The following is a 27,292-nucleotide window of genomic DNA, read 5'->3' as shown; positions in this document are numbered from 1 at the left end:
ACTGTGGAAGGAGCCTCGGTGTCCAACGAAAGATGAATGGATAAAGAAGATGTGGTTTATGTATACAATGGAATATTACTCAGCTATTAGAAATGACAAATACCCACCATTTGCTTCAACGTGGATGGAACTGGAGGGTATTATGCTGAGTGAAGTAAGTCAGTCGGAGAAGGACAAACATTATATGTTCTCATTCATTTGGGGAATATAAATAATAGTGAAAGGGAATATAAGGGAAGGGAGAAGAAATGTGTGGGAAATATCAGAAAGGGAGACAGAACGTAAAGACTGCTAACTCTGGGAAACGAACTAGGGGTGGTAGAAGGGGAGGAGGGCGGGGGGTGGGAGTGAATGGGTGACGGGCACTGGGGGTTATTCTGTATGTTAGTAAATTGAACACCAATAAAAAATAAATTAAAAAAATAAAAAAAACACATGTCCCCAACCTGGAAGGGCCAGTAGCAATGGGTCACGGTACCACATTGGACACATAGTCAAGTCCTACACTGGGTCTTCACATTGTGACCACACGGACGTTCAGGTTCTCATCTGAATCCTGGTTTTGGGACATCACCTGCAGAGCTCACACATATGGGACAGACAGCCTTGGCATCCTTTTTTCTTGAGGCAGTGCCATGCCCTGTCAGCACTCCTGCAGTCCTCCCTGATCTACTTGTTATTTAGTGGTCAGTTTCACAGTCAGGAGTTCATCATGTCTCCGGTCTCACTCCATCATGGATCGGAATCTCCCTGGCCACCTCTTTGATACTGGCTGGCTCTACGGGGACTGTCGTGACTGGATATTTGTTCATGTGCCACCGTGGGATTCTGAGAGTCCCATCCTCTAGCTTTTCCCGATCATTTCTGAGAGTAGCCCACCATTCGGGTGGTTGGAATTCTAACCGTGATTTGTAGTCACCATGTGTGCCCATGTAGGCTTGTAGTCATTTGTAACTGTGTGTGAATTGGTGTTATAGCTCAGATCCCACGCTAGGCTACTAAGTGGATGAACAGTGGAGAAACATGTCAGCAGCCCTATCCCAGATACTGACCCTTGATTTTTAATGTAGATGTTCCAGTTATGTCACTGTAGCACAAGGTGTGGGCTCATGGGTTTGCTTGGCCTTTGAGGCGGCCAAGGCACCTAGTTGTTGTCTTTCTCCCAGAGAACACGAATATTAGTGCGAAGAAAGAGACACTGGGAAGATTTTCACCATTGGGAGTGGGATTGTGAGAGACCAGTGTCAAGGCAGAGGTTCTGTAATCAGTGTGACAGGGACATTCCTTGTGAGGGGCGCAGTTCCGTTTTCGTGTAGGCTAAGGAGGTAGGTTGACAGGGGTAGGAAACCATGGAAACCATGTCACTGAATGGCAGTCTTAAGGAACAGAGGGTGGGATTTTTTTAATGGGGGGCTAGTTTCAGCCTTGAGAACCCAGGTGCAGAGAGAAGGTCATCAATTAACCAAGAAACCATGAGTCCCTAAGGTCAGTGAGGGGAAGTATGCCTGGCAGGACATGTGGTCCACAGGAATACAAAAAGCACAGAGATTTTGGAGATGATGATCTACAATCCAGTTCTCCTTATGGTATTTCCTATTCTGGAGTATTCCCTGCCAGGGCTGTCAAGAGTAAACCTCGCATCCCACGAGGACCCCTTCTGTGGAGTCCTTCCCTCAAAGTCCAGGACTGACGTTCCCCCCAAAAAGTGGTTGAGTTGAGGACACAAAGTGATAAGCTCAAGGAAAAGAGAACATGATTTCTGATTGAAGAAAGAACACTTTATTGAATGTTGCCTGGGTTTAAGGGGAATGGCTGGGATGACCCAGATGGGAGGCAAGATCCTCCTGGAGGTCCTGAGGCTCTGAGCCCCCTTTGGTGGGCGGGGGACATCAGGAACCTAAGAGCACTCTGCGGGGGCCACCTTCTTCTCCACAGTGCTCCCCTCGTGTGTGACCAGGCAGCTGAAGCTGCTGTGAGATTTCCACTTGTCAGGCGTCAGGCTCAGGTAGCTGCTGGCCGCGTACTTGTTGTTGCTCTGCTTGGAGGGCTTGGTGGTCTCCACGCCCTGGGTGACGGGGCTGCCGTCTGCCTTCCAGGCCACCGTCACACCGCTGGGGTAGAAGTCGCTGATGAGGCACACCAGGGTGGCCTTGTTGGCGCCGAGCTCCTCAGAGGAGGGCGGGAAGAGTGTGACCGAGGGGGAGGCCTTGGGCTGACCTGTGGGGATGGAAGGCCAGTGGGTCAAATGCAGATGGTTGTTGTGTCAGCACCTACCTGAGTCCTGGTGTGGGGGTACAGCTGTGTCATGTCCATGTTTTGGGCCTCAGGCAGCCCTTGTTCCTCGAGGTCAGTTCACCTATGGCATTAGGATAAGTCACCTTCCGTTGGGGAGCATCCGAATATACAATTTTGGAAGATCTGGGCCTCCCTATCATGTCCTCCCTCTCCATCGTCACATGACCTATCACTCACCTTTATACCCCAAGGGTTCCCTTGTTAGTGGATTTATCAGCAGGACACTTGGTCTTTCCCTGTGGAATCTGTCTGTCCTGTGCATGTCTTGCTAGGTCTAAGTCTGGGGTCTGTTCATGTAGACCTCATCTGTCTGTCATGGTCCTAGGGTCTCATCCCTTTTGGGTGGGCTTTTCTTGACCATGTTCCCCCTGAATCCATCAATGCACCCCTGGCCACTTCCTCACAGAGATCCTCTGAGGCTGCCTGAGGTGGAGAGAGAGTCTGCCATGGGATGCATTCCAGTACAGTCGGTGGAGGGTTAGTGGAAGAGGTGTGTCTGGAGCAGGGGCTTTTCTTAGGGGTCCCTTTGCCCAGGACCCTATCCTGGGGATCAGCCTGTCCAAGCACTGCAGTACCTGGCAGAGGTAGGATCAATTCCTGTCTCTGTTGGTCACCTATCACCAGATGCCCCAGCATCTGCTCAGAAATCTGTCTTCCAGCATTTGTATGGGGTTGAGAAATTCTTGGGGCTTGAGTGGCTCGAGCCCCATCCTGTCTGAGGAGATCCTGCCTGTCTTGGAAGAGAAAGAGGGACCCTGCTCTCTGAAGCCACCTTGTCATAAGATATCCTTTTTTAGTCCTTGTGTTCATTGCTGAGTCCTCCTCATGTCTTGCACAGCCTAGAGTCCCTAGTAGTCCCTCACTAGACCTCACGTAGAACTCGGAGAGCACAGGACTGAAGTGTGACACATGCTTGGGCAGTTGAGCTTTGCCAGCACCTTTTCCATGTCCCATGGCCTTGCTGCCCCAGCCCGAGTCCCCCAGTCCTGTGCTTCTTCAGTCCCTCATTCCCCATATATGGGATCCAGGAGACCTGAGTGGGCTCCCTACTACAGAGTCCGGGGAGACTCCCCTAGAGACCACTCAGGATCAGAGTGAGGGCGAACAGAAGGAGTCTCTGGGACCTTCCTGTCCTGTTCAGCCCTGACCAGGAGAGTCTGAGAAGAGAGAACAGGGTGAGGCGGTTTGGGGGTGACCCAACAGAGAAGGTGCTGGGCCCCAGAGAGGTTCAGACCCCAGCCACAGTCAGGAAAGAAAGGAGAGGAAAATGTCCAATATATCACTCTGGTCCCCAAAGAGAGGGAAAGGGGGAGACTCACCAAGGACGGTCAGTTGGGTTCCTGAGCCGAACACATAACACAGTGATACAGCCTTGAACACAAACCCTCTGTCACCCCTGCAGCCCCTCCCCTGCCCCAGGCCCATGTGCAGCTGGCTGCTTTGGAGGCTCAAAGTCCAGCCTCCTCTTCTTGGGGTCTGTTCTGGCGCATGGGCTCTTGGGTGCAGCCCCCTCCCCACCTGTCCTTTCATTTCCTTCAGTGTTTGAGTGACATATCCTATCCCAGGTAGTTTCCTGGTTGGAGCTCTGTCGATGACTCAGCTTGCCATAGACACCTGGAGAAAATGAGAGTCCTGTTTCCTTTTTTTTTGGGGGGGGAGTCCTGTTTCCAACAGACATATGATGGGGCCTGTGCCCTCTGCAGAGATGAGGCCCATGGAGGGCTCTGGAATCTAGGATCAGTCCTAGACACATGCTCATCATGGTTATGTATGCTAGAACAGGCATGAGTGTGTACTAGTGTGCGCACATGAGTTTATCGTGGTTGTGTGTGTCCAGTCTGTCTACGGAACACAGCACCAGGACTCGACATTCTGAGCTGGCTCCTAGCAGTGCAGTCTTCCTGTCTCTCAGAGTCCATTCTCAGCTTTCCAGGAAATGAATGAGTTCACACATAGGTCCATGGCACGAATCAGAATGGGTCTTGACTTGGATTCGTGGGCGCACAGAAAATACATGAGCATTTTAGCTTTAGTGCTATTGATGGGGTCAGTTGTGTGCTTGACTCTGAGGGGTCTCTGTCATCCAGGGGATGAGTGCAACTGGATCCTCCATGACACATGTGGAAAGAGGGGCCCCCAGAAGCCCCCAGGCAGAAGCTGGAAGACCAGCTTCCAGGGACTGAGTGTCTTGTAGTGAGTGTGGCAGGAGAAGGGGAACAGGGCAAGGTTCTTAGGGAGACAGGGGTTTGGGGGCCCTGATAGAGTGACGATTCTCTAAGATGGGCTGGTGGGAATTTCCAAATGGGATAGGAACCCAGAGAAGTCCTGGCCATGGGTGAGAGCCTTCAGGGAAGGGAGAATGGCACATCACTGGAGGTGGGCTAGTCTTTATTGGAGAGGTCCCAGGTCTGGAGGGATTTGACACTCAGCAAGAAGCCAGAGACCTCAAGGGCAATGAATCCAGATAGGGCTAGGAGGGGATATGGCCTACAGGAGACCTGCAAGTATAGGGAACATAAGGTGTGGATGTTTGGAACCTGGATAGGGCTGTTTCCCTCTTCCCGGTATGGAATTTTATCTTGCTAATATGGACCAAGGGATCTACCCTAAAAGACCTGTTGGGGGGGGTTGTCTCCTCCCCATTATACCAGCAACACTGTTCACCCTGAAGATGGTTGAGTTCAGGACACAAAGTTAAAATCCAGATGAGCAGAGACCGAGATTTCTGATTGAACAAAGAACACTTTATTGAGTGCTGCCTGGGTGTGGGGAGAAGGGCGGGATGACCCAGATAGGAGGCAAGATCCTCCTGGAGGTCCTGAGGCTCCGGGCCCCCTTAGGTGGGCAGGGGCGTCGGGAACCTAAGAGCACTCTGCGGGGGCCACCTTCTTCTCCACGGTGCTCCCCTCGTGTGTGACCAGGCAGCTGAAGCTGCTGTGAGATTTCCACTTGTCAGGCGTCAGGCTCAGGTAGCTGCTGGCCGCGTACTTGTTGTTGCTCTGCTTGGAGGGCTTGGTGGTCTCCACGCCCTGGGTGACGGGGCTGCCGTCTGCCTTCCAGGCCACCGTCACGCCACTGGGGTAGAAGTCGCTGATGAGGCACACCAGGGTGGCCTTGTTGGCGCCGAGCTCCTCAGAGGAGGGCGGGAAGAGTGTGACCGAGGGGGAGGCCTTGGGCTGACCTGTGGGGATGGAAGGACAGCGGGTCAAGGCAGATGTTTGTTGTGTCAGCAACTGCCTCATTCTTGGTGTGGGGGTACAGCTGTGTCATATCCATGACCCAGGCCTCCCGTGGACCTCATTCCCCGAGGTAATGGTAGCCATGGATAGTTAGTTCCCTCACCTTCTGAGGTGAGAATGTGAGTGCCAGATTCTCTAGTTTCTGGTCCCTCCCATGTCCTTAGGCTGTCTGCACGTCACGTATACTTCGTGTCCACCCAGTGTGCTCCCAGTACTGGTGGGGTACAGGGGCCCTGAGATCCTGTTTCCCTTCTGAACCTGAGTGTCCTTGGCCATTGGTCTCCATGTGACTACACCCGTGTCACTTACCCGTGATTTCCTAGAGCCTGCCATTCTCGGTGACAGGGCTCTGTTCTTACCATGTGAACAATAGGTTTCCCGTCCCCAGACTGTCTCACATCTTCACAGCAGCCTTCCCCGCCTCCCTACCAATCCCGCACTAGAGCCCTTGAAGTTGTAAGCGCAATGAGGTCCTGGGCCTCGGTCCAGGAGGTACAGGAGACAGAATGGATTTGTATGAATGAATTTTCAAAATGCAGCTGGGATTTTGTTTGATCTGAGGGTGTCCCCTGACCCATGAAGTTATCCTAGTGCATCTGTCTGTCCTTGGATTTCTGAGTGCTGTGTAGGCAATGTCCCTGTTCTGCGTTCCTATCATCCCCCCTGACCCAAATTTCTGCTCATTGGCTTTTAAGCCTCGGAGAGCTGTGTAGGGATGGACCCCTGCTACCTGAGTGTCTCGAGGCCTCCTTGGGTGCGTGACGGTCCATTCTTGGTGTGTGTTCTCTCCCCCTAGGTGGTGGATGGTCCTACCGCATTGGGCTCCCTTATCTGAAGTCCTCACCTTATTCTTGACCCTGAGCTGTACTTTGCCTTCCTTGTCTCTAAGTCCCCATGCCTAGTGTCTCCTCCCTGAGCTTCACACAGACTCTGGCTGGGATCCCCGCCACACGCAGAGAGAGAGCAAGCGCCTTGGCAGGCCCCAGAATCCTTCCATAATCCCATGGCCCTGCTTACAGCTCGAGTATCCCTCTTCCTATACTTCACCATCATTTCCCTCAGATTCTTGAAGTCAAAGGCCCAGAGTGGGGAGTCACAGATGCCCAAGTCCAGGGGAGAAGTTTCCCTCATGGGGTAGAGCTCGACCCCCAGGGAAGCCTGAGTGTAGAATAGGGGCTGCTTCCCTGAGGCACCGAATGGACCTCTGACAAGGTGGGAGCAATGGAGGAATGAGGAGCAGAGCAAGGGGACCAAAAGTACAGACCCACAGACCTTCAGCCTCAGTCCGCATCAGGATTGAAAGGAGCCAAATATTGTCAGAAATTGTAGTGCGGAGGTGAAAGAGGAGAGAAAGGGGGAGACTCACCGAGGACGGTCAGATGGGTGCCTCCGCCGAACACACTACACTGTGATACAGCCTCGATCACAAACCCTCTGTCAGCCCCTCCTCCCCTGACCCAGGCCACCTGCAGGTTCTCGGGAGGCCCAAAGGGCAGCCTCCTTGTCACGGGTGCTGGTCAGGCTGAATGGGAGTGGGGTGATGAGGGCGTAGCCACTGAGGACCAGGAATTTCATTTCCATGGAGGGTTCATGTTCCTTCCATCCCAAGTCCCAGTGTGAGGTTGCAGGGGTGTCTTGGTATGGCATCAGAATTCCTAGCAAAATTCATCTTTAGGGTTGTGCTGTGTGTCTCCTGGTGTGTGTCTGGATGTCATTGTGGAAGGGGTGATCTGGCTCGTTTCACCCGGAGATGTTGGAACGGTGGCCCCTTTGTGGACTTGGGTTGGTGGAGTGTGTTCTGGATGCCACCATATCCAAGCACAGAAGGATGTGTGGTGTTTTGTTGAGAATGGAAAGCGTTTGGAAAGAGAATCATGTTTCCCTCAGCCCTTTCATTTCACTCTAGAGTCCCGAGCTCCAGAATCCCTGTCTTGCCTATTAGTCTGGAAAGTATAGTGGATGGTGAGTGTTTATTTCTCATCTGAGCCTGGCGAATGAGGTGTCACGCTGTAGGGGTGTGTGGACTGAATGTCAGCTGGATGGTCCTGAGCAGTTCTACACCTGATCTTAGCCAAGGGTCCGAGAAGGGATCCTGAGAAGTTCATGTGGGTGGAGGGGAGTCATTGCTTCCAGAACATTCACGCAGAGCTCAAATATCACATCTGATGGCCCCTTGAACTGAGTGAGATTCACACTTGTCCCCTAAAGTGGAAGGATCACTAGTATTATGTGACCGCACCATATTGGACACATAGTCAGCTCCTGCACTGGGTCTTCACATTGTGAACTCGTAGAAGCTCAGATCCTCATCTGCATCCTGGTTTGAGAACATCATCTTCAGCTCACACATATGGGACAGACAGCCTTGGCAGCCGTTTTTCTTGCGGCAGTGCCATGCCCTGTCAGCACTCCTGAGGTCCTCCCTGATCTACCTGTTATTTAGTGGTCAGTTTCACAGTCAGGAGTTCATCATGTCTCCGGTCTCACTCCATGGTGGATCAGAATCTCCCTGGCCACCTCTTTGAGACTGGCTGGCTCTATGGGGACTGCCGTGACTAGGTATTTGATCATGTGCCACCGTGGGATTCTGAGAGTCCCATCCTCTAGCTTTTCCTGATCATTTCTGAGAGTAGCCCACCATTCGGGTGGTTGAAATTCTAACCGTGATTTGTAGTCACCATGTGTGCCCATGTAGGCTTGTAGTCATCTGTAACTGTGTGTGAGTTGGTGTTATAGCTCAGATCCCACGCTAGGCTACTAAGTGGATGAACAGTGGAGAAACATGTCAGCAGCCCTATCCCAGATACTGATCCCTGATTTTTAATGTAGGTGTTCCAGTTATGTCACTGTAGCACAAGGTGTGGGCTCATGGGTTTGCTTGGCCTTTGAGGCGGCCAAGGCACCTAGTTGTTGTCTTTCTCCCAGAGAACATGAATATTAGTGGGAAGAAAGAGACACTGGGATGAGGTTTCACCATTGGGAGTGGGATTGTGAGAGACCAGTGTCAAGGCAGAGGTCCTGTAATCAGTGTGACAGGGACATTCTGTGTGAGGGACACAGTGTCCATTGTGTGTAGGCTAAGGAGGTAGGTTGACAGGGGTAGGAAACCATGGAAACCATGTCACTAAATGGCAGTCTTAAGGAACAGAGGGTGGAGTTTTTTAAATGGGGGGCTAGTTTCAGCCTTGAGAACTCAGGTCCAGAGAGAAGGTCATCAATTAACCAAGAAACCATGAGTCCTTAAGGTCAGTGAGGGCAAGTATGCCTGGCAGGGCATGTGGTCCACAGGAATACAAAAAGCACAGAGATTTTGGAGATGATGATCTATGATCCAGTTCTCCTTATGGTATTTCCTATTCTGGAGTATTCCCTGCCAGGGCTGTCGAGAGTAAACCTAGCATCTCACGAGGACCCCTCCTCTGGAGTCCTTCCCTCAAAGTCCAGGACTGACGTTCCTCCCAAAAAATGGTTGAGTTGAGGACACAAAGTGATAAGCTCAAGGAAAAGAGAACATGATTTCTGATTGAAGAAAGTACACTTTATTGAGTGTTGCCTGGGTTTAAGGGGAATGGCTGGGATGACCCAGATGGGAGGCAAGATCCTCCTGGAGGTCCTGAGGCTCCGGGCCCCCTTAGGTGGGTGGGGGCATCGGGAACCTAAGAGCACTCTGCGGGGGCCACCTTCTTCTCCACGGTGCTCCCCTCATGCGTGACCAGGCAGCTGAAGCTGCTGTGAGATTTCCACTTGTCAGGCTCAGGTAGCTGCTGGCCGCGTACTTGTTGTTGCTCTGCTTGGAGGGCTTGGTGGTCTCCACGCCCTGGGTGACGGGGCTGCCGTCTGCCTTCCAGGCCACCGTCACGCCGCTGGGGTAGAAGTCGCTGATGAGGCACACCAGGGTGGCCTTGTTGGCGCCGAGCTCCTCAGAGGAGGGTGGGAAGAGTGTGACTGAGGGGGAGGCCTTGGGCTGACCTGTGGGGAGGGGAAGGGGAAGCAGTCAGAGTCTTAGCATCCACATGGGGTCCCTTGACCTCCGTCTTTGTGTGGGGTACTAGTTTGTGCTCAGGTTCCTGAGCATTCAGTTGGGGCCCCAGTCCCCATCCTGTGTTCGCAGGTGCATTCAGGGAGGGTGGCTTAATCAGTTCCTCAAACAACTCCCCACTTGTGCTTGGGACATTTGAGTTGGACACATTTGAGTTGGACACCTGCCACCGTCCATGCTGAGACTCTCCTGGAACCTTCCCTCCCACACAGATCTCCAAATCTCACTCTTGTTTCTGTTTCTGCTGACACTCTGTGTCTGCCTGGGGCTCCATGTCTGTCTGTCTGTCCCCCAGGTAATGATGTGAGCTCTATGACCTCCTGCTGAATAATCCTGAGGACATTTCTGGACTGCCACTGCTGTGCTCAGAGTGTTAAGATCTTTGCCCCAAGGGGCCTATTTTTACCTGGATCTGTGTCTTCTGGGCTGTCTGTGATAGAGTGGAGCTTTGCTGATCATACAGAGTCTGTCTGCCTGTCCTAATGTCTCTATTATTCCAAAGTTTTGGTAGCCTCTCCCTCTGTATCCTCCAAATTGGTCTCATCACTAGAGTCTTCATGTCATAGATTCTGCCTTTGTTTGTGGCAAGAAGTATATCTCATAGAGACTCAGGAGTCACCCTTGTTTTCACATCCTGTCATTTCATGATACTGTCTCCAGTATTTTCTCTTCCCTGCAACGTCCTCCCTCTTGCACATTTCCCTGAGTCCCCAGGCCAGTTCAGGACACTGCATGGAGCCCCAGGAGGCCCAGAGAAGGCCCTCCATACCTGTAACATTCTTGGCCCTGGATCCTGAGTCCCAGAGCTCTGGAGCCATGTCCTGAACTTCTGACCTGTCAGTCCTCACCCTTGGACCTAAGGATGCTGGGTCTATCCAAGGGTGCTACATGGTAATCCTCTCAATCCTCCCTGTTCCCTCTTCTCTTTTAAATGGGGGACCCTTAGTGACTCCCAGACGCAAGGGTAGTTCGTCAGAATGCCAGACAGGAGAGGACAGAATAGAGCATATCTAGGACCCAGCGTGACCCTGGCAGACAGAAAGATGAGTTTTTAGGTCTACACAAACATTCCCTGCCCCTCAGTTTGGAGATGAGGAGCTGCTCTTGACCAAAGAAGGAAGCAGGGAAATCTGTATAGGGAGGAAAGAGGTCAGGGTCCCAGAGGCTGGGATCCCACGTCAAAGCATGAACACAGCTGAGACAAGACAGGAAAAGAAAAAATAAAAGGAGAAAATTGCCCAAACCTCTGGGAGAACAAGAAAGTGGGGAGAAGATGCACCGAGGATGGTCAGCTGGGTCCCTCTGCCGAATACCATACACTATGTTACAGTCTCATACAAAAACCTTCCTTGGGAGGCCCTGCCCCACCCTCTAGTCCCCCACCTGCAGCTGTGATGGAGGAAGTGGGGGCAATGCTCCAGGCTGGTGTCAGTAAAGCTTGAGGGGGGCACATGTCCTGTACCCCCAGCAGATGACAAGATCAATGACTCCACATGTTTAGCAAAAGAATTCTTGGAAGCAATTCTTCCAAGGAAGTTGGTATCTGTTCTGCTCTTTGTACTGCTACCTCTTGGGAATTGGAATGAGTTGGTGGAGGACCCTTGTGTCACTGGGAGTTAGGTTTCATGGAAATGAACAGGACATCCCTTCTCTGCATGTTTGAGCAATCCCCATTACTTGATGAGACCATGAGGTGAGGCCATAGCATGTCCCTTTCCTATCCCAAACCCTCCTTTACAGGGAAAAGCAGGTTGATCTGGGCTTATGGGTCATTGGAAACTTCCTATGTCCCCAATCACACTCCAGAGGGCTCAGCTTCCTATCCTGGGAATGCCCTAGTTGGGTTGCACTAAGTAAAACCTTGGCTTGTGCTATAGGACATTGCAGCCTGTGTCCAGATGACCTTGGGAGCAGCCTCAGCCAATCTCCTATCTGGTGTCATGTTGGGGAGGGTCTGGTGTGTGACTGCTGCTCTGCTTCTTTCAAAGAACCTTCAATACCACCTCCCACCAAATGGAACTGGCATCACTGACTCATTTCAGGTCTAAGATGATTAGGTACATGATGAGCTAGGGTATGTTGTCAATCAGAAAGCAGGAGCTTAGAGATCCCCTTGGACCATGTGCATGTACCCAGGAGCCAGATGAAGAGGCTCCCACTGGACCGATGGTCTTGGCCCTCAGTGGGTCTGATGCAGGCAGCTCCATGTTGCCGAGGAGTTGGAGACTCATAGAGGGCATCTGTCACATCTCGAGATGGGAGGACTGGCAGAGTGAGCAAGGCTTGCCCCTCTGAGAGGTTGACATGTGTGCCTCAGGCCCTGGAATGAGTGTGTCTGTGACCTGAAACTGCAGGTCACTCGTGACAGAGCCATAGTCCTGGGGGTGGGCGTGGAGTCCCGAGGACCTGATGTCTGGGGTCATTGAGCCCCCCAGGAAGCCTGACCCTGTCATGGGCTTCAGGATGATCTCACCTGCCTTAGCTCTACTTCTGAATTCAAATTGACTCTGTCTTTGGGACAATCACTGGATGGACTTCCAGAGGTTGGAACAGTGGCATCTCTCATTGACCAGTTCTCCTATGCCCCTACTTCATGCAGGCTGACTCACCTGCTCCACCCATAATCCAATCTAAACTAATGTGTCAGGTGTCCAGACTTTTCATGACTGAGGTTTCAGCGACTGCTGGGGTCACCCTGAGCTCACTGATCAATCACAAATCTAAACAGAGACCCAGGGATCCCTGGGTGGTGCAGCGGTTTAGCGCCTGCTTTTGGCCCAGGGCACGATCCTGGAGATCCGGGATCAAATCCCACATCGGGCTCCTGGTGCATGGAGCCTGCTTCTCCCTCTGCCTATGTCTCTGCCTCTCTCTCTCTCTCTCTCTGTGACTATCATAAATAAATAAAAATTAAAAAAAATAAAGAGACCCATTGTTCCTGGGACACTCCTTGTTTCTACTTGATGTCCTTGGGACCCAGTCCTTCTCACTTAGCTCTTCCACATTCCTCTGGGGCAAAGACTGTGACCCATGAGCTGGGCTACAGGACAGTTTGTACCTCCTGGTCATGGCCCGTCTAGCACACTGGGAGAATGGGTAAATTAGAGCTCAATTCCCAAGTATTCCTCCCTAATTCCTGAGGCTTTCCCCTAGAACACGATAAACTGAGAGTGCACATCAGACATGTCAGTGATAAATGATAAAGTCTTTATTGAGCACAAGTAGAAACAGGGAGGATGAGTGACCTGCCTGGTCTGAGCTGGTCCAGGGTGGGTTTTCAGGGGCACAAGGTGAACTGGGGAAGGGGTGTCTGGGTGAGGAAGGCTCCATCTCAGGAATTCTCAGGGACCTAAGAGCACTCTGCAGGGGCCACCTTCTTCTCCACGGTGCTCCCCTCGTGCGTGACCAGGCAGCTGAAGCTGCTGTGAGATTTCCACTTGTCAGGCGTCAGGCTCAGGTAGCTGCTGGCCGCGTACTTGTTGTTGCTCTGCTTGGAGGGCTTGGTGGTTTCCACGCCCTGGGTGATGGTGCTGCCATCTGCCTTCCAAGCCACTTTCAGGCCACTGGGGTAGAAGTCGCTGATGAGGCACACCAGGGTAGCCTTGTTGGCGCCGAGCTCCTCAGAGGAGGGCGGGAAGAGTGTGACCAAGGGGGAGGACTTGGGCTGACCTGTGGGTTGTAGGGCCAGTAGGTCATTGAATCCATTTCCACTTGTGGGAGACCCTGATGTTGGTGCAGGTGGGTGTGAGTCTCTGAGCACAGGCCATAACCCCCCTTCAGGGACTAGCCTGAGTTTGAGAAATTACTCCAAGAAGGTATCTTGACATCTTCCTCCAACCTCTTCCCTTTCCCCCTGGGTAGCTGTCACACTGCACCCTGCCATCTCCTGTTCTGAGTCCTCCTGGGGCCCTGGCCTCCCACAATAATGTCTGACCCTTACTCGTTTGCCCTTCTGGGACATTCTGTCTCTCCCCAAGTGGGTACCATGAACTCTCAATCTTCCTGGAAATTCTTTGTGATCTTTTGTGATCTGACATTTCTACTCAGCGGGCCTCTGGGTCTTTCCTCTGTGGAGATTGTATTTACCCAAATCTGTCTCTCTTGAAGTCTCTGTAATGGGGCAAGAACCTTACAGGATCACAGTCTATCTGACTCTTTTTCTCTGTCCCCTCACCTTGTCCCTTGGTATTTCATCTAGCCAATAATCCAATCTGTAGACATTTTTTGCAATGGGATCTGGGTTTCTTTTCCCAATTGGTAGTCCCATAAGAGCCAGGAGTCCACCTTTCCACCCACCTTGTCATTGCAAAACCCTTTTCTGGGCTTCCTGACTGGATCACCTTCCCCTCGCTTGTCTCCTGCCTCTTGTAGCGTTGTGTGGCTCCCAAACCTGCTAGGACTATGTGGTAGCCCAGGGGGCCTGGGTAATCCACTCCAACCCCACAAACATCCTTGGATCCTGTGTCCCATAGCTCTGGGGACCTTCTCTGAACCTCTGACATGTGTGACCCCAGCCTTGGCCCTGAGGGTGCTGGGTCCCTCTAAAGGTACCACATGGTCACCCTGTCAGTTCCCTGCTCCATCTTCTCCAAGAGATGGGGCCCCTGTTGATCCCTAGAGACAAAGTAGTTTCGACAAGAGGCCAGACAAGAGAGGCTAGAACAGAGCACATCTAGGATCCAGCCTGTTCCTGCTAGACAGAAAGATATGAGTTTTTAGGTCATCCAATCATTCTCTGCCTCTCAGTTCAGAGGTGAGGGGTTACTGATGACCAAAAAAATAAGTAAGAAAATCTGTACAGGGAGGAAGGAGGTCAGGGTCCCAGAGGCTGAAAGCATAACCAAGGCTGAAACAAGATAGGAAAAGCAAAAATATTGCAGAAAATTGCCCAAACTCCCAGGAGAACAAGAAAGCAGGGAGAAGATGAGACTCACCGAGGACGGTCAGCTGGGTCCCTTCGCCGAATACCCAACACTGTGATTCAGGCTAATACAAAAACCCTCCCTGGAGGATCTGCCTCACCCTCTAGGTGCCCAAGTGCAGCTGTGATGGAGGAAGTGGGGGTACTGCTCCACCCTGGTGTCATTACAGCACGGTAGGGGGCACATGTCCTGTTCCCCCAGCAGATGACAAGATCAATGACTCCACATGTTTAGCAAAAGAATTCTTGGAAGCAATTCTTCCAAGGAAGTTGGTATCTGTTCTGCTCTTTGTACTGCTACCTCTTGGGAATTGGAATGAGTTGGTGGAGGACCCTTGTGTCACTGGGAGTTAGGTTTCATGGAAATGAACAGGACATCCCTTCTCTGCATGTTTGAACAATCCCCATTCCTTGATGATACCATGAGGTGAGGCCATAGCATGTCCCTTCCCCATCCCAAACCCTCCCTAGCAGGGAAAAGCAGGTTGATCTGGGCTTATGGGTCACTGGAAACTTCCTATGTCCCCAATCACACTTCAGAGGGCTCAGCTTCCTATCCTGGGAATGCCCTAGTTGGGTTGCACTAAGTAAAACCTTGGCTTGTGCTATAGGACATTGCAGCCTGTGTCCAGATGACCTTGGGAGCAGCCTCAGCCAATCTCCTATCTGGTGTCATGTTGGGGAGGGTCTGGTGTGTGAGGGTCTGGTCTGCTGTTCTGCTTCTTTCTTTCTTTCTTTCTTTCTTTCTTTCTTTCTTTCTTAATAATAAATTTATTTTTTTATTGGTGTTCAATTTGCCAACATACAGAATAACACCCAGTGCTCATCCTGTTAAGGGCCCCGCTCAGTGCCTGCCACCCAGTCACTCCCACCTCCCGCCCTCCTCCCCTTCCACCACCCCTAGTTCGTTTCCCAGAGTTAGGTGTTCTGCTTCTTTCAAAGAATCTTCAATCCCACCTCCCACCAAATGGAACTGGCATCACTGACTCATTTCAGGTCTGAGGTGATTAGGTGCATGATGAGCTAGGGTATGTTGTCAATCAGAAAGCAGGAGCTTAGAGATCCCCTTGGACCATGTGCATGTACCCAGGAGCCAGCTGAAGAGGCTCCCACTGGACTGATGTGCATATGTGCAGTCACATTGCCATGATGTATAGAGGACAACCCTGGTGTGATCCCCCAAGCTGATGCCTTCCATCCCAGAGTTCACCAGGTCACCACAGTGATGACTGAGAGGGAGCAGCCCATCATTGCAGAAGTAGTGGGGGAACAACAGGGAACAGTTTACATTTCTTCTTTTCCCTCGATATGACAGGCACCATGAGGAGAATTAAGAGCAGATGAAGGCACTGTCCTCACGGGCCTGTACTGCTCTCACAGGAGAAGGAGACAGAGAGGAAATACTGCCACGATGCACCCTTCCCCTCAGATTGGTGGAGTCACTGAACCTCTGAGTAGCTGATGCTACCTAAGAAGTTGTACTTGACTTGTGTCCTTTGATGTACAGTAGCCAAGTATCCTGGGTAGTGGTTTTGCCAAGTCCCAAGTGGACCTCCTGAAGCCTCTGAGGCCAGAAGCCATTTGTAGGAACAGGAAGGAGATTGAAGGGTGCAGGGAGGTGGAGGCTGCAAATCCACATGAGAGAGACCTAAGACCAGCAGCTCAGTCCCCATAGCTACTTTCTTGCTGGAAAAGTAGGGTGATTTGTTCGATTCTTTTTTTAAGTTTTTACTTATTTATTTGGGAGAGAGAGAGAGAGAGAGAGAGAGAGAGAGAGGCAGACACAGGCGGAAGGAGAAGCCAGTTCCATGCAGAGAGCCCAACGTGAGACTTGATCCTGGGCCCCCAGGATCAGGCCCTGGGGTGAAGGCAGCGCTAAACCACTGAGCCACCTGGGCTGTCCAGATTTTGGTGATTCTTACAGACCCAAGGGACCTGAAGATGCATCCACCAATCACAGGGTCAAATTTTATTCCATATTCAAAAAAGGAAAATGAAATACCTGAAATAATATTTACAACATATTTACTAAACCGGAGGTTAATGTCCCAGGTATATGAAGAGTTTCTTTAGATCTATAAGAGAATATAACCAACCAACTGGAAAATATGCTGAATGGCAAAATGATGACCAGTAAATTCACAGTAGAATAAAAATCCGTCAGTAAAAATATGAAAGGAAAAAAAAGTTCACCAATGGTCAAATAAACAACTAAACAACAAACATATGCTCATTAATACTCATCAGATGGGCCAAATAAAAAAAGATCAACAATATCACATTATTGGCAAGGATGTAAAGTAAGAGTACTATCATTCACTGTAGTAAATGTAAGCTGTAACTGCCTTTCAGAAGGACATTCAGGACTACATAAAAACGTTTCAAAAGTACATTCTCATTGATCCAGCAATTCTACTTTTAGCCATTTTCGAAGTAGACACTTAAGTGCACTTTATACACACACACAACACATGAATATATATGTGAGGGTTTCTGTGACAGCATCACTTGTAATTTATATTTTTATAGGGAAACAGCCTAAGTGTCCAATAATAAGGACATGTATGATACATACTGTCTGGTTCATCCAAACTTTGAAGTCTTACAAAGCCATTATAAGAACATGGAAGAAGAACTCAATGAAATCGAGACCAGAAGAACTGTGGAACAGATCAACAAAAACAGGAGCTGGTTCTTTGAAACAATTAATAAGATACATAAACCATTAGCCAACCTTATTAAAAAGAAGAGAGAGGAGACTCAAATTAATAAAATCATGAATGAGAAAGGAGAGATCACTACCAACACCAAGGAAATACAAACGATTTTAAAAACATATTATGAACAGCTATACGCCCATAAATTAGGCAATCTAGAAGAAATGGACACATTCCTGGAAAGCCACAAACTACCAAACTGGAACAGGAAGAAATAGAAGACCTGAACAGGCCAATAATCAGGGAGGAAATTGAAGCAGTCATCAAAAACCTCCCAAGACATGAGATTCCAGGGCCTGATGGCTTCTCAGGGGAATGCTATCAAATGTTTATAGAAGAAACCATACCTATTCTACTAAAGCTGTTTGGAAAGATAGAAAGAGATGGAGTACTTCCAAATTCGTTCTATGAGGCCAGCATCACCTTAATTCCCAAACCAGACAAAGACCCCACCAAAAAGGAGAATTACAGACCAATTTCCCTGATGAACATGGATGCAAAAATTCTCAACAAGATACTAGCCGATAGGATCCAACAGTACCTTAAGATAAGTATTCACCATGACCAAGTAGGATTTATCCCCGGGACACAAGGATGGTTCAACACTCGTAAAACAATCAATGTGATTCATCATATCAGCAAGAGAAAAACCAAGAACCATATGATCCTCTCATTAGATGCAGAGAAAGCATTTGACAAAATACAGCATCCATTCCTGATCAAAACTCTTCAGAGTGTAGGGATAGAGGGAACTTTCCTCGACATCTTAAAAGCCATCTACGAAAAGCCCACAGCAAATATCATTCTCAATGGGGAAGCACTGGGAGCCTTTCCCCTCAGATCAGGAACAAGACAGGGTTGTCCACTCTCACCACTGCTATTCAACATAGTACTGGAAGTCCTTGCCTCAGCAATCAGGCAACAAAAAGACATTAAAGGCATTCAAATTGGCAAAGAAGAAGTCAAACTCTCCCTCTTCGCCGATGACATGATACTCTAAATAGAAAACCCAAAAGCCTCCACCCCAAGATTGCTAGAACTCATACAGCAATTTGGTAGCGTGGCAGGATACACAATCAATGCCCAGAAATCAATGGCATTTCTATACACTAACAATGAGACTGAAGAAAGAGAAATGAAGGAGTCAATCCCATTTACAATTGCACCCAAAAGCATAAGATACCTAGGAATAAACCTAACCAAAGATGTAAAGGATCTATACCCTCAAAACTATAGAACACTTCTGAAAGAAATTGAGGAAGACACAAAGAGATGGAAAAATATTCCATGCTCATGGATTGGCAGAATTAATATTGTGAAAATGTCAATGTTACTCAGGGCAATTTACACGTTTAATGCAATCCCTATCAAAATACCATGGACTTTCTTCAGAGAGTTAGAACAAATTATTTTAAGATTTGTGTGGAATCAGAAAAGACCCCGAATAGCCAGGGGAATTTTAAAAAAGAAAACCATATCTGGGGGCATCACAATGCCAGATTTCAGGTTGTACTACAAAGCTGTGGTCATCAAGACAGTGTGGTACTGGCACAAAAACAGACACATAGATCAGTGGAACAGAATAGAGAACCCAAAAGTGGACCCTGAACTTTATGGTCAACTAATATTCAATAAAGGAGGAAAGACTATCCATTGGAAGAAAGACAGTTTCTTCAATAAATGGTGCTGGGAAAATTGGACATCCACATGCAGAAGAATGAAACTAGACCACTCTCTTTCACCATACACAAAGATAAACCCAAAATGGATGAAAGATCTAAATGTGAGACAAGATTCCATCCAAATCCTAGAGGAGAACACAGGCAACACCCTTTTTGAACTCGGCCACAGTAACTTCTTGCAAGATACATCCACGAAGGCAAAAGAAACAAAAGCAAAAATGAACTATTGGGACTTCATCAAGATAAGAAGCTTTTGCACAGCAAAGGCTACAGTCAACAAAACTCAAAGACAAGTTACAGAATGGGAGAAGATATTTGCAAATGATGTATCAGAAAAAGGGGTAGTTTCCAAGATCTATAAAGAACTTCTTAAACTCAACACCAAAGAAACAGACAATCCAATCATGAAATGGGTAAAAGACATGAAGAGAATTCTCACAGAGGAAGACATAGACATGGCCAACATGCACATGAGAAAATGCTCCGCATCACTTGCCAGCAGAAATACAAATCAAAACCACAATGAGATACCACCTCACACCAGTGAGAATGGGGCAAATTAACAAGGCAGGAAACCACAAATTTTGGAGACGATGCGGAAAAAAGGGAACTCTCTTACACTGTTGGTGGGAATGTGAACTGGTGCAGCCACTCTGGAAAACTGTGTGGAGGTTCCTCAAAGAGTTAAAAATAGACCTGTCCTACGACCCAGCAATTGCACTGTTGGGGATTTACCCCAAAGATACAGATGCAATGAAATGCCGGGACACCTGCACCCCGATGTTTCTAGCAGCAATGTCCACAATAGCCAAACCGTGGAAGGAGCCTTGGGTTCATCGAAAGATGAATGGATAAAGAAGATGTGGTCTATGTATACAATGGAATATTACTCAGCCATTAGAAATGACAAATACCCACCATTTGCTTCAATGTGGATGGAACTGGAGGGTATTATGCTGAGTGAAGTAAGTCAATCGGAGAAGGAGAAACATTGTATGTTCTCATTCATTTGGGAAATATAAATAATAGTGAAAGGGAATATGAGGGAAGGGAGAAGAAATGCATGGGAAATATCAGAAAGGGAGACACAACATAAAGACTCCTAACTCTGGGAAATGAATTAGGGGTGGTGGAAGGGGAGGATGGTGGGGGGTGGGGGTGAATGGGTGACAGGCCCTGAGGGGGGCACTTGACGGGATGAGCACTGGGTTTTATTCTGTATGGTGGTAAGTTAAACATCAATAAAAAATAAATTTATTAAAAAAAAGAAAATGGGAGATTCACATAGATTGAGATAGAAAATATTCGTAACAGGTTGTTTAAAACGCGAGGACAATATGCAGAATATGACTCAATTTCTTAAAAAATTAAATCCCCACACCAACTTTATATGTGTGTGTTTTCAGGAACATACCCATATTGTAGAAGGGTTGGAAGTATATAGACCAACCTGTGATAGTGGTCGTCTCTGGAGATTGAGCTTTAGGATAAGATGTGTGGGGATGGTAAGCAGAAACACTGGATTTTTTCTTTATTATATTTCTGTGCTTAATCTTTTTTTCTTTACAAGTACGTGTCACTCTTATATTAAAAATTATTTTGGAAGATAAAAACCAAATATATCTTCCTGTAAACATTTTCAAAACTCTAGAAATTAGGAAGCAAAAATTTAAATTAGGTGCAATCCCATCAGCCAGAGACACACTATTGACATTTTTCTATATTTTCAGACAGAGTTTTGAAAAATGCACACACACAATTTCAGAAACAGAGTTTTGGAGGTTTTGTGTAAGATTCCTTATGATAGATGTTCCATATTCCATACTGTATTTGGTCACATCCTTACTGCTGGATATTTAGGTTAATTCCAGTTTTCTCCTACCATTACTAAAGTTGAAAATTTACTATACTGTTGAAAGTATGTTGAACTAGCCATTTTTATTTGTAAGTCTTTGGTTATATCTTTGATTATTCCCTTCTACTCTCATCACCCCATGAATTCCTAGATGTGGAATTACACAACTTAAATAAATATACTTTAAATTATATATATACTTTTAAAAAATGATTTGCTGCATGTTTTTTTAATATTTTTTATTTATTTTTTTATGATAGTCACACAGAGAGAGAGAGAGAGAGAGAGAGAGAGAGAGGCAGAGGGAGAAGCAAGCTCCATGCACCGGGAGCCCGACGTGGGATTCGATCCCGGGTCTCCAGGATCGCGCCCTGGGCCAAAGGCAGGCGCCAAACCGCTGCGCCACCCAGGGATCCCTGCTGCATGTTTTTAAGATGGTTGTACATTTCAGACTTCTATAGACAGTCCATGAAAATGCCATTACTCTCTGGTCAAACTCTGGTACTTGCTAATTTTATAGGAGACCTTGGTACCTGGTTCTTCCTCCCCATCCCCAAGGCGCAAGCTTTGGGTCATTGTCTGTCCTTGGTCCTCTAATCTGGCCTCACACCAGTCTCCTATTTGAAAACGGTTTTTCAAATACAAATCTGACAGTCTGCTACTTAAGTCCTGAACAGCTCCTCTGGACCCCAAGATCAAGGACATAGCACATAAGACACAGCACGGCGCACAGCATAGCGTGGTACAAACACTCTCCCAGCAGCTCCCTAGGGATCTCCCTGAAGTGCCTGGGCTGCTCCCCTCAGCCCAGGCTGTTCCCAGGGCCCCACCAGTCATATCAGTTTGATCTGTCCCAGTCCCTGGACATGACCCCCTTGGTGCAGGCCAGCCCTTTTTGGGTCCCTAGACCTGGCCCCTGTAAATATTTATGAATGAGTGGCAGGGAGGACATCCTTGAGAGAGTCTCATCCAAGCCCTTGCTCCCATCTCTAACTGCCTTGCAGACCATCTCTACTATTGCACCATTTTATTCCCACACAGGACATGCTGATGAGATCACAGTGTTCAGTTCTCCGACTTCTTATAGTCTTGAGACCGTGCCTCTGTGCTGCGTGACCTTGGGGAGGTCAACCTACCTCTCTGGACCTCTATATTACTCTGCAAGATGGGGATAACACCAGGATCTGACTTGCATGGCCACAGAGAGAAATGTTCTGCCCTTAAAACGATTAGTACCGGCTGGGCACATCTTGCTCCTGCCTCCGTGTTTCTGCCCTACCCAGAGGACAAGGGTGAGGCAAAGGTGGCACTAGTGCAAAATGTAAGAGATGCCAAAAATGCAATCATCAAGATAAATAATATTTTCATACAATACTCAAAGCTAAAAATTCGTGCAAAAAAAAATCCACGCAGGACAAATATCAACACATTAAACACAGCTAGTGTCTGCCCAGGCCCCTTCTCTCTGGCTGATTCTTCCTTCACCCCCTACTTCCCTTCACCACTGCTCTCTTCTTGGATGCCCACTCCTGGCTCCCCACTCAGGGAACTCCATATATTCCCACCACGACTCTTTTGGCTCCTTACCTGTCTCATAGGCTTCGAAAGCTGGACATGCAACTTCTTCCTGCTAGGGCTCTGCTCGGTGGTGCCGCGTTGGGGACAGGGGGCCATGGGCACCCACGGCCAGACTCAGCTGCAGTAGGGGTTCTGCTCCAACAGGGACCTCACAGCCCATCATCGCCTCATATGCTCTCAGGGTGGAAGCTCGGCTTGAACTTTCTGGAGAGGGCCCAGTGCCTCTTGTTGGCAGCGGCTTCCCAGTGTGCCTGGCCCAGATGGCCCTGTCCTCTGCCTGGGCCTTCTCTGGTCCCTGCACCCAGTGCCCAGCCCTCTCCAGAGCCCATGGCTGTTACTCCTGGGGAGCTCCCTCAGAGTGACATCTGCCAACTGCCCTGCTGTGGTCAAGTCCTGGGCCCCACCTCCTTCCCCTGAAGCCTGACCATAGTCCCCGCCCCTGAGGTCCCGGGCTGGGCATACCTGACCTGCCTTTTTTCCCTATTATTCCCCAAGGGTGTCCCAGATCTGTGGAGCCTCTCCCTGTGGCCTGAAGCGGCCGTCAGGAGCAGCTGAGTGCCCAGTGGGTCAGGAATCACCAGGACCCGATTCCTTGGGGGTGGAGCTCCAAGAGGGGCTAGGGCTCCTCTTCTGCCCAATACCCCCAGGCTGGGTCCTTGCGTGCTCCACTTCTTTGGTGAGTTTGGTCAAGACTGGCTGGTTCCCCTGTGGTCATCTCAGCTTCTCAGCTGGGCAAGGGCCCCGCAGGGAATGATTCTACATCCCTCACTCAAGCAGGCTCAAGAATGTTGAAACTTTCCATATCTAGGTGACTTTTGGGCCTTAGTTCCCTCATCTGTAAAATGGACACAGTTCTTCTGCAGCAGGGCTGTCATGAAGATGAATGAGATCATGTGAATGCTAAGACCCAGATATAGCAGGTTTTGAATGATTGCCCATTCCCTTTCTACCTTCCTCTGACTTTGGACTTTAGAACAACTGCTGGTGTGTCCTGGGGCGCGTGTGCCTGTTTTACGGGTGAGAAGACTAAGGTCCAGAGAAATGAATGCAGGGGCCAACGTTATTCTGGGAGTGGGCGTCAGGGTGTGTGAGAATCTAGGAGCGATGCAGCAGCTCTCTGTCCACCTGGAAGGCTTGTGCTTTGCTTGCAAGAGAGCCGAGGTTTGGGTTCTTTTAGGAAGGGATGCAGGAGAGACGGGCTGCACAGGTGCTTTGGCTTGAGGTCTGTTGGAAAGGCCAGGAATATAATAAATAGGTAATGCAGTAAGACTGATGCAGACAATGGGGCCGGCTGCTGGCTGGGCTGAGATTGTCTTGCCCATTTGAGAATGAGAAAATTGATGTTCAAGCAGGCTCTATGCAGAAACCTGACCCTGGCGCAGCTCCAGAACATGCTTTGTTGATGACGACCCCACTCTCCAGGCCTGGCAAAGTCACCGCTCAGTGCAGAACAGGTGGCAGGATCCCGCCTGTCAACCAGAACCTCCCCTTTTGCTTTTCACTTGTCTTTTTTGCTGCAAAGTCTTTCATACACCTGCTCAAGTGCAGGTCTACAGTCACATAGGGTCTCTTGTTTCTGTGTCTAAAAGAAGCGTCCAAGGGCCTGCCAAAGTAACTTTCCTGGAAGGTCCATTTAAGAGCTGTCTGGCCCATGTTTTTTTTTTTTTAAGATTTTATTTATTTATTCATGAGAGACACGGAGGGGAGAGAGAGAGAGAGAGAGAGAGAGAGAGAGAGAGAGGAGAGAGAGGCAGAGACACAGGCAGAGGGAGAAGCAGGCTCCATGCAGGGAGCCTTACGTACGACTCGATCCTGGGTCTCCAGGATCAGGCCCTGGGCTGAAGGCGGCGCCAAACTGCTGAGCCACCCGGGCTGCCCCTGGTCCATGTTTTGAGTCAGGCACTCCTTAACTTTCCTGCTACATTTGGCAAAGATCATCCTTTCCATGGGATGAAGCCCATGCTTGCCTCTGACCTTGGGTTCCTGGTACCTTGGGGGCTGGAGCAGGGTGAGCCCCAGGGGTGTAGGCTGAAGCTCTTCCATCCCAGCACCCCTGTGTGAGTGTGACATGCACCTGCTATCTAGGGCCTAGAAGCTGTGGTTCTCTGGGGGATAGCCTCAGCTGTTGGGAAGAAGAAGGGGCTGTCCCTAAAGGCAGCATCTCAGATGTACCCCCTTTCCTACCGCTGCACCTGCCACAGCCTCTGGGCAGCCACTGCTGCAGACCACATCCTCTTGTGGTGGCTGTGGTCAGAAATCTGGGTCTGGCTTGTTTCCTGGGGACCCCAGAGGGATGAGCTGGGTCTTCCCAGTTGGTGTAGCTGCAGCTCCGGCCCACTTAGTCCTGCCCCTCACCCCTCCCTGGATTAAGATTTGCCAAGGGCAAATATGGCTGGGCCAGGGGAACCCCGGTGCAGCTGTCCTGGTAGGCCCCCTGCTGAGGGGCCCCGTCTCCTCTGTGCCCTGCCCCAGCTCTTCTATCATGGAGTGGAAGGGGTGCATCCCTATCCAATCACTTCGGCTCTGCTTCCCATGTCAGAGGGTGTCCCCAGCCTCCTGCTGGTCAGTCTCCTGCCCACTCTGTACTCCACAGACCACAGAGACTGCCTGCATCGGAATCTGCCCAGCTCCTTTCTCCCCTCCACCCTAAACTCAAGCTAGCTGGGCCTTTTCATCTCACTGTTATGCCTGATGTGTGTGTGTGTGTTTGTGTGTGTGTGTGTGTGTGTGTCTGGGGATGTGACAAAGGTTCTGGAATCTCAGAAAGTTCAGAGTCAAGGTCTGGCTCTGTAGCTTCTGAGTCCCCCTCTGAGGGCTTCCCATGAACCCTGAAGACCTCTGCCTCCCTGGTGATCCTGAGGGTGCAGCCTTCCCTCCCTAGCTCTCCTCCAGAAAATGGAAAGAGAATTATACTGCTTCTGTAGATGTCACAGACTCACTGCCCTGGTGGGGGCCTTCTAGCTCCCTCAACTGATGAATAAACTGAAGCAGAGAGAGAGAGAGAGAGAGAGTTTCTTTCCTAAAACACACAGCAATTTGGTTAAAGACTGTGTTCTGGGACTTACCAGTACCAGTCAGAGACCTGGGAGGATTAGTCTTTTTTTTTTTTTTTATTGCTAAAGAGGTGTGGCCAGTCTGGAACTGATGGGTGGGATGGGGGGGGCGTGCTTCAGAACATTTCAGTGACTTAACCTCTAACATTCCCAATTCAACCGCCTGGAGTGCACCCCAAGAGGACAGTCCAATAGGGGGCAGCAAAGACCAGCAATAGAAGGAGGCTGAACCCCAGAAAGGACTGGAGATCAGGAAGGGTAGGCCGGAGGCCAGGGAAAGGTTCCAGCCAAGGGAGCAGGTGGGAGGATGCTGAGTCCAACTCTGGTTCTGCACGGTGTCCACCTCATCCCTGGAATCACCGCCTGGGGGGAGACAAGTGAAGTGAGTCACTCCAGAGTAGGGTGGGATCTGACCTGACTTACATTTTTGATGTTCTCATCATCACAGAATTTTTCTGCATTCATTGCGATTTCCAAAAATATTGCATTAGATATTATTTATCTTGATTACTGAGTTTTGGGGTCCTCCCTTATATTTTACATGCAACTACAGTGTCTTACTCTGCTCACACTGGTCGTGTCCCTGGAACTCCAGGAAACTGTGGAGCAGGTGGGAGTTAAACAGGGGAACGGAGTTCTGGTGGGCTTTGCCAACACCCTGAGGTTCTGGATTCACCTCACCAGATGGGTTGATCTTTGCATAGTGAAGCCCTGTTTTCCAGGCCCTTTCCAAAGTCAGATTGATACCTGGGAGGGGAACCCTACTACGGCAGGACCTGCGTGGCAAGTGGTGGCTTGGTAGCAGCCACAGCTCCTTCAACTCTTTCACCAGGAACAATCATCTTAGCAGGTTCTCATCTGGACAGCACATGTCCTTAGAGGGTGGTGCAGTCTCCTTTATTACAGTCACAGGAAGTGCTCCCTCCTAATGGCTACCAATACTAATGTGATTTATATTTGATTCAGACCTCAATATTCCCTAAAGCCCACACATTCTCCCATTATTTATAACTATATTATATGTGGCACAACATCATAGCTATTCCATTGTATGTTGCAAATTAGATATTAACAAATAGCCTAATGTCCTATTTTGTTTATAAAAAGTTATTATAAAAGAGATGATCATCACCATGACCAAGTAGGATTTATCCCCAGGACACAAGGCTGGTTCAACACTCGTAAAACAATCAATGTGATTCATCATATCAGCAAGAGAAAAGCCAAGAACCATATGATCCTCTCATTAGATGCAGAGAAAGCATTTGACAAAATACAGCATCCATTCCTGATCAAAACTCTTCAGAGTGTAGGGATAGAGGGAACTTTCCTCGACATCTTAAAAGCCATCTATGAAAAGCCCACAGCAAATATCATTCTCAATGGGGAAGCACTGGGAGCCTTTCCCCTCAGATCAGGAACAAGACAGGGAGGTCCACTCTCACCACTGCTATTCAACATAGTACTGGAAGTCCTCGCCTCAGCAATCGGACAACAAAAAACATTAAAGGCATTCAATTGGCAAAGAAGAAGTCAAACTCTCCCTCTTCACTAATGACATGATACTCTATATAGAAAACCCAGGGATCCCTGGGTGGCGCTGTGGTTTGGCGCCTGCCTTTGGCCCAGGGCGTGATCCTGGAGACCCGGGATCGAATCCCACATCGGGCTTCCGGTGCATGGAGCCTGCTTCTCCCTCTGCCTGTGTCTCTGCCTCTCTCTCTCTCTGTGACTATCATGAATAAATAAATAAAATCTTTATAAAAAAAAAGAAAACCCAAAAGCCTCCACCCCAAGATTGCTAGAACTCATACAGCAATTTGGTAGCGTGGCAGGATACACAATCAATGCCCAGAAATCAGTGGCATTTCTATACACTAACAATGAGACTGAAGAAAGAGAAATTAAGGAGT

The 27,292-nt window shown here is 49.2% G+C and overlaps 1 protein-coding gene, 1 pseudogene and 3 gene segments (V, D, J or C); all 5 read right to left on the bottom strand.

Annotated features, from left to right (window-relative positions):
- LOC140619639 (immunoglobulin lambda variable 4-3-like) overlaps positions 1–27,292 on the bottom strand; it is a 75,594-nt gene that overhangs the window by 4,086 nt on the left and 44,216 nt on the right.
- On the bottom strand, positions 1,757–3,743 carry LOC140619080 (immunoglobulin lambda constant 7-like). The segment is given in 2 exon segments: positions 1,757–2,217; positions 3,615–3,743. Coding segments are annotated over 2 exon segments (426 nt in total).
- Positions 5,018–27,292, bottom strand: part of LOC140619641 (immunoglobulin lambda-1 light chain-like) — a 222,599-nt gene continuing 200,324 nt past the window's right edge. For all 3 annotated transcript variants that reach the window (XM_072803384.1, XM_072803385.1, XM_072803383.1), the window contains exons 4-5: positions 6,901–6,938; positions 5,018–5,476 (exon numbers count right to left, since the gene is read on the bottom strand). In XM_072803384.1, coding sequence (XP_072659485.1) covers positions 5,157–5,476; positions 6,901–6,938 — 358 coding nt within the window. In that variant the 3' untranslated portion in view covers positions 5,018–5,156. The remainder of the gene's footprint in view (positions 5,477–6,900; positions 6,939–27,292) is intronic.
- Positions 9,051–10,904, bottom strand: LOC140619643 (immunoglobulin lambda constant 1-like; annotated as a pseudogene).
- Positions 12,760–25,844, bottom strand: LOC140619839 (immunoglobulin lambda constant 6-like). The segment is given in 3 exon segments: positions 12,760–13,242; positions 14,508–14,559; positions 25,803–25,844. Coding segments are annotated over 3 exon segments (414 nt in total).

This window comes from Canis lupus, chromosome 27 (assembly GCF_048164855.1).
Source record: "Canis lupus baileyi chromosome 27, mCanLup2.hap1, whole genome shotgun sequence".
In the NCBI taxonomy this organism is placed as follows: Eukaryota; Metazoa; Chordata; class Mammalia; order Carnivora; family Canidae; genus Canis; species Canis lupus.
This window is presented reverse-complemented; position numbering and strand designations above follow the sequence as displayed.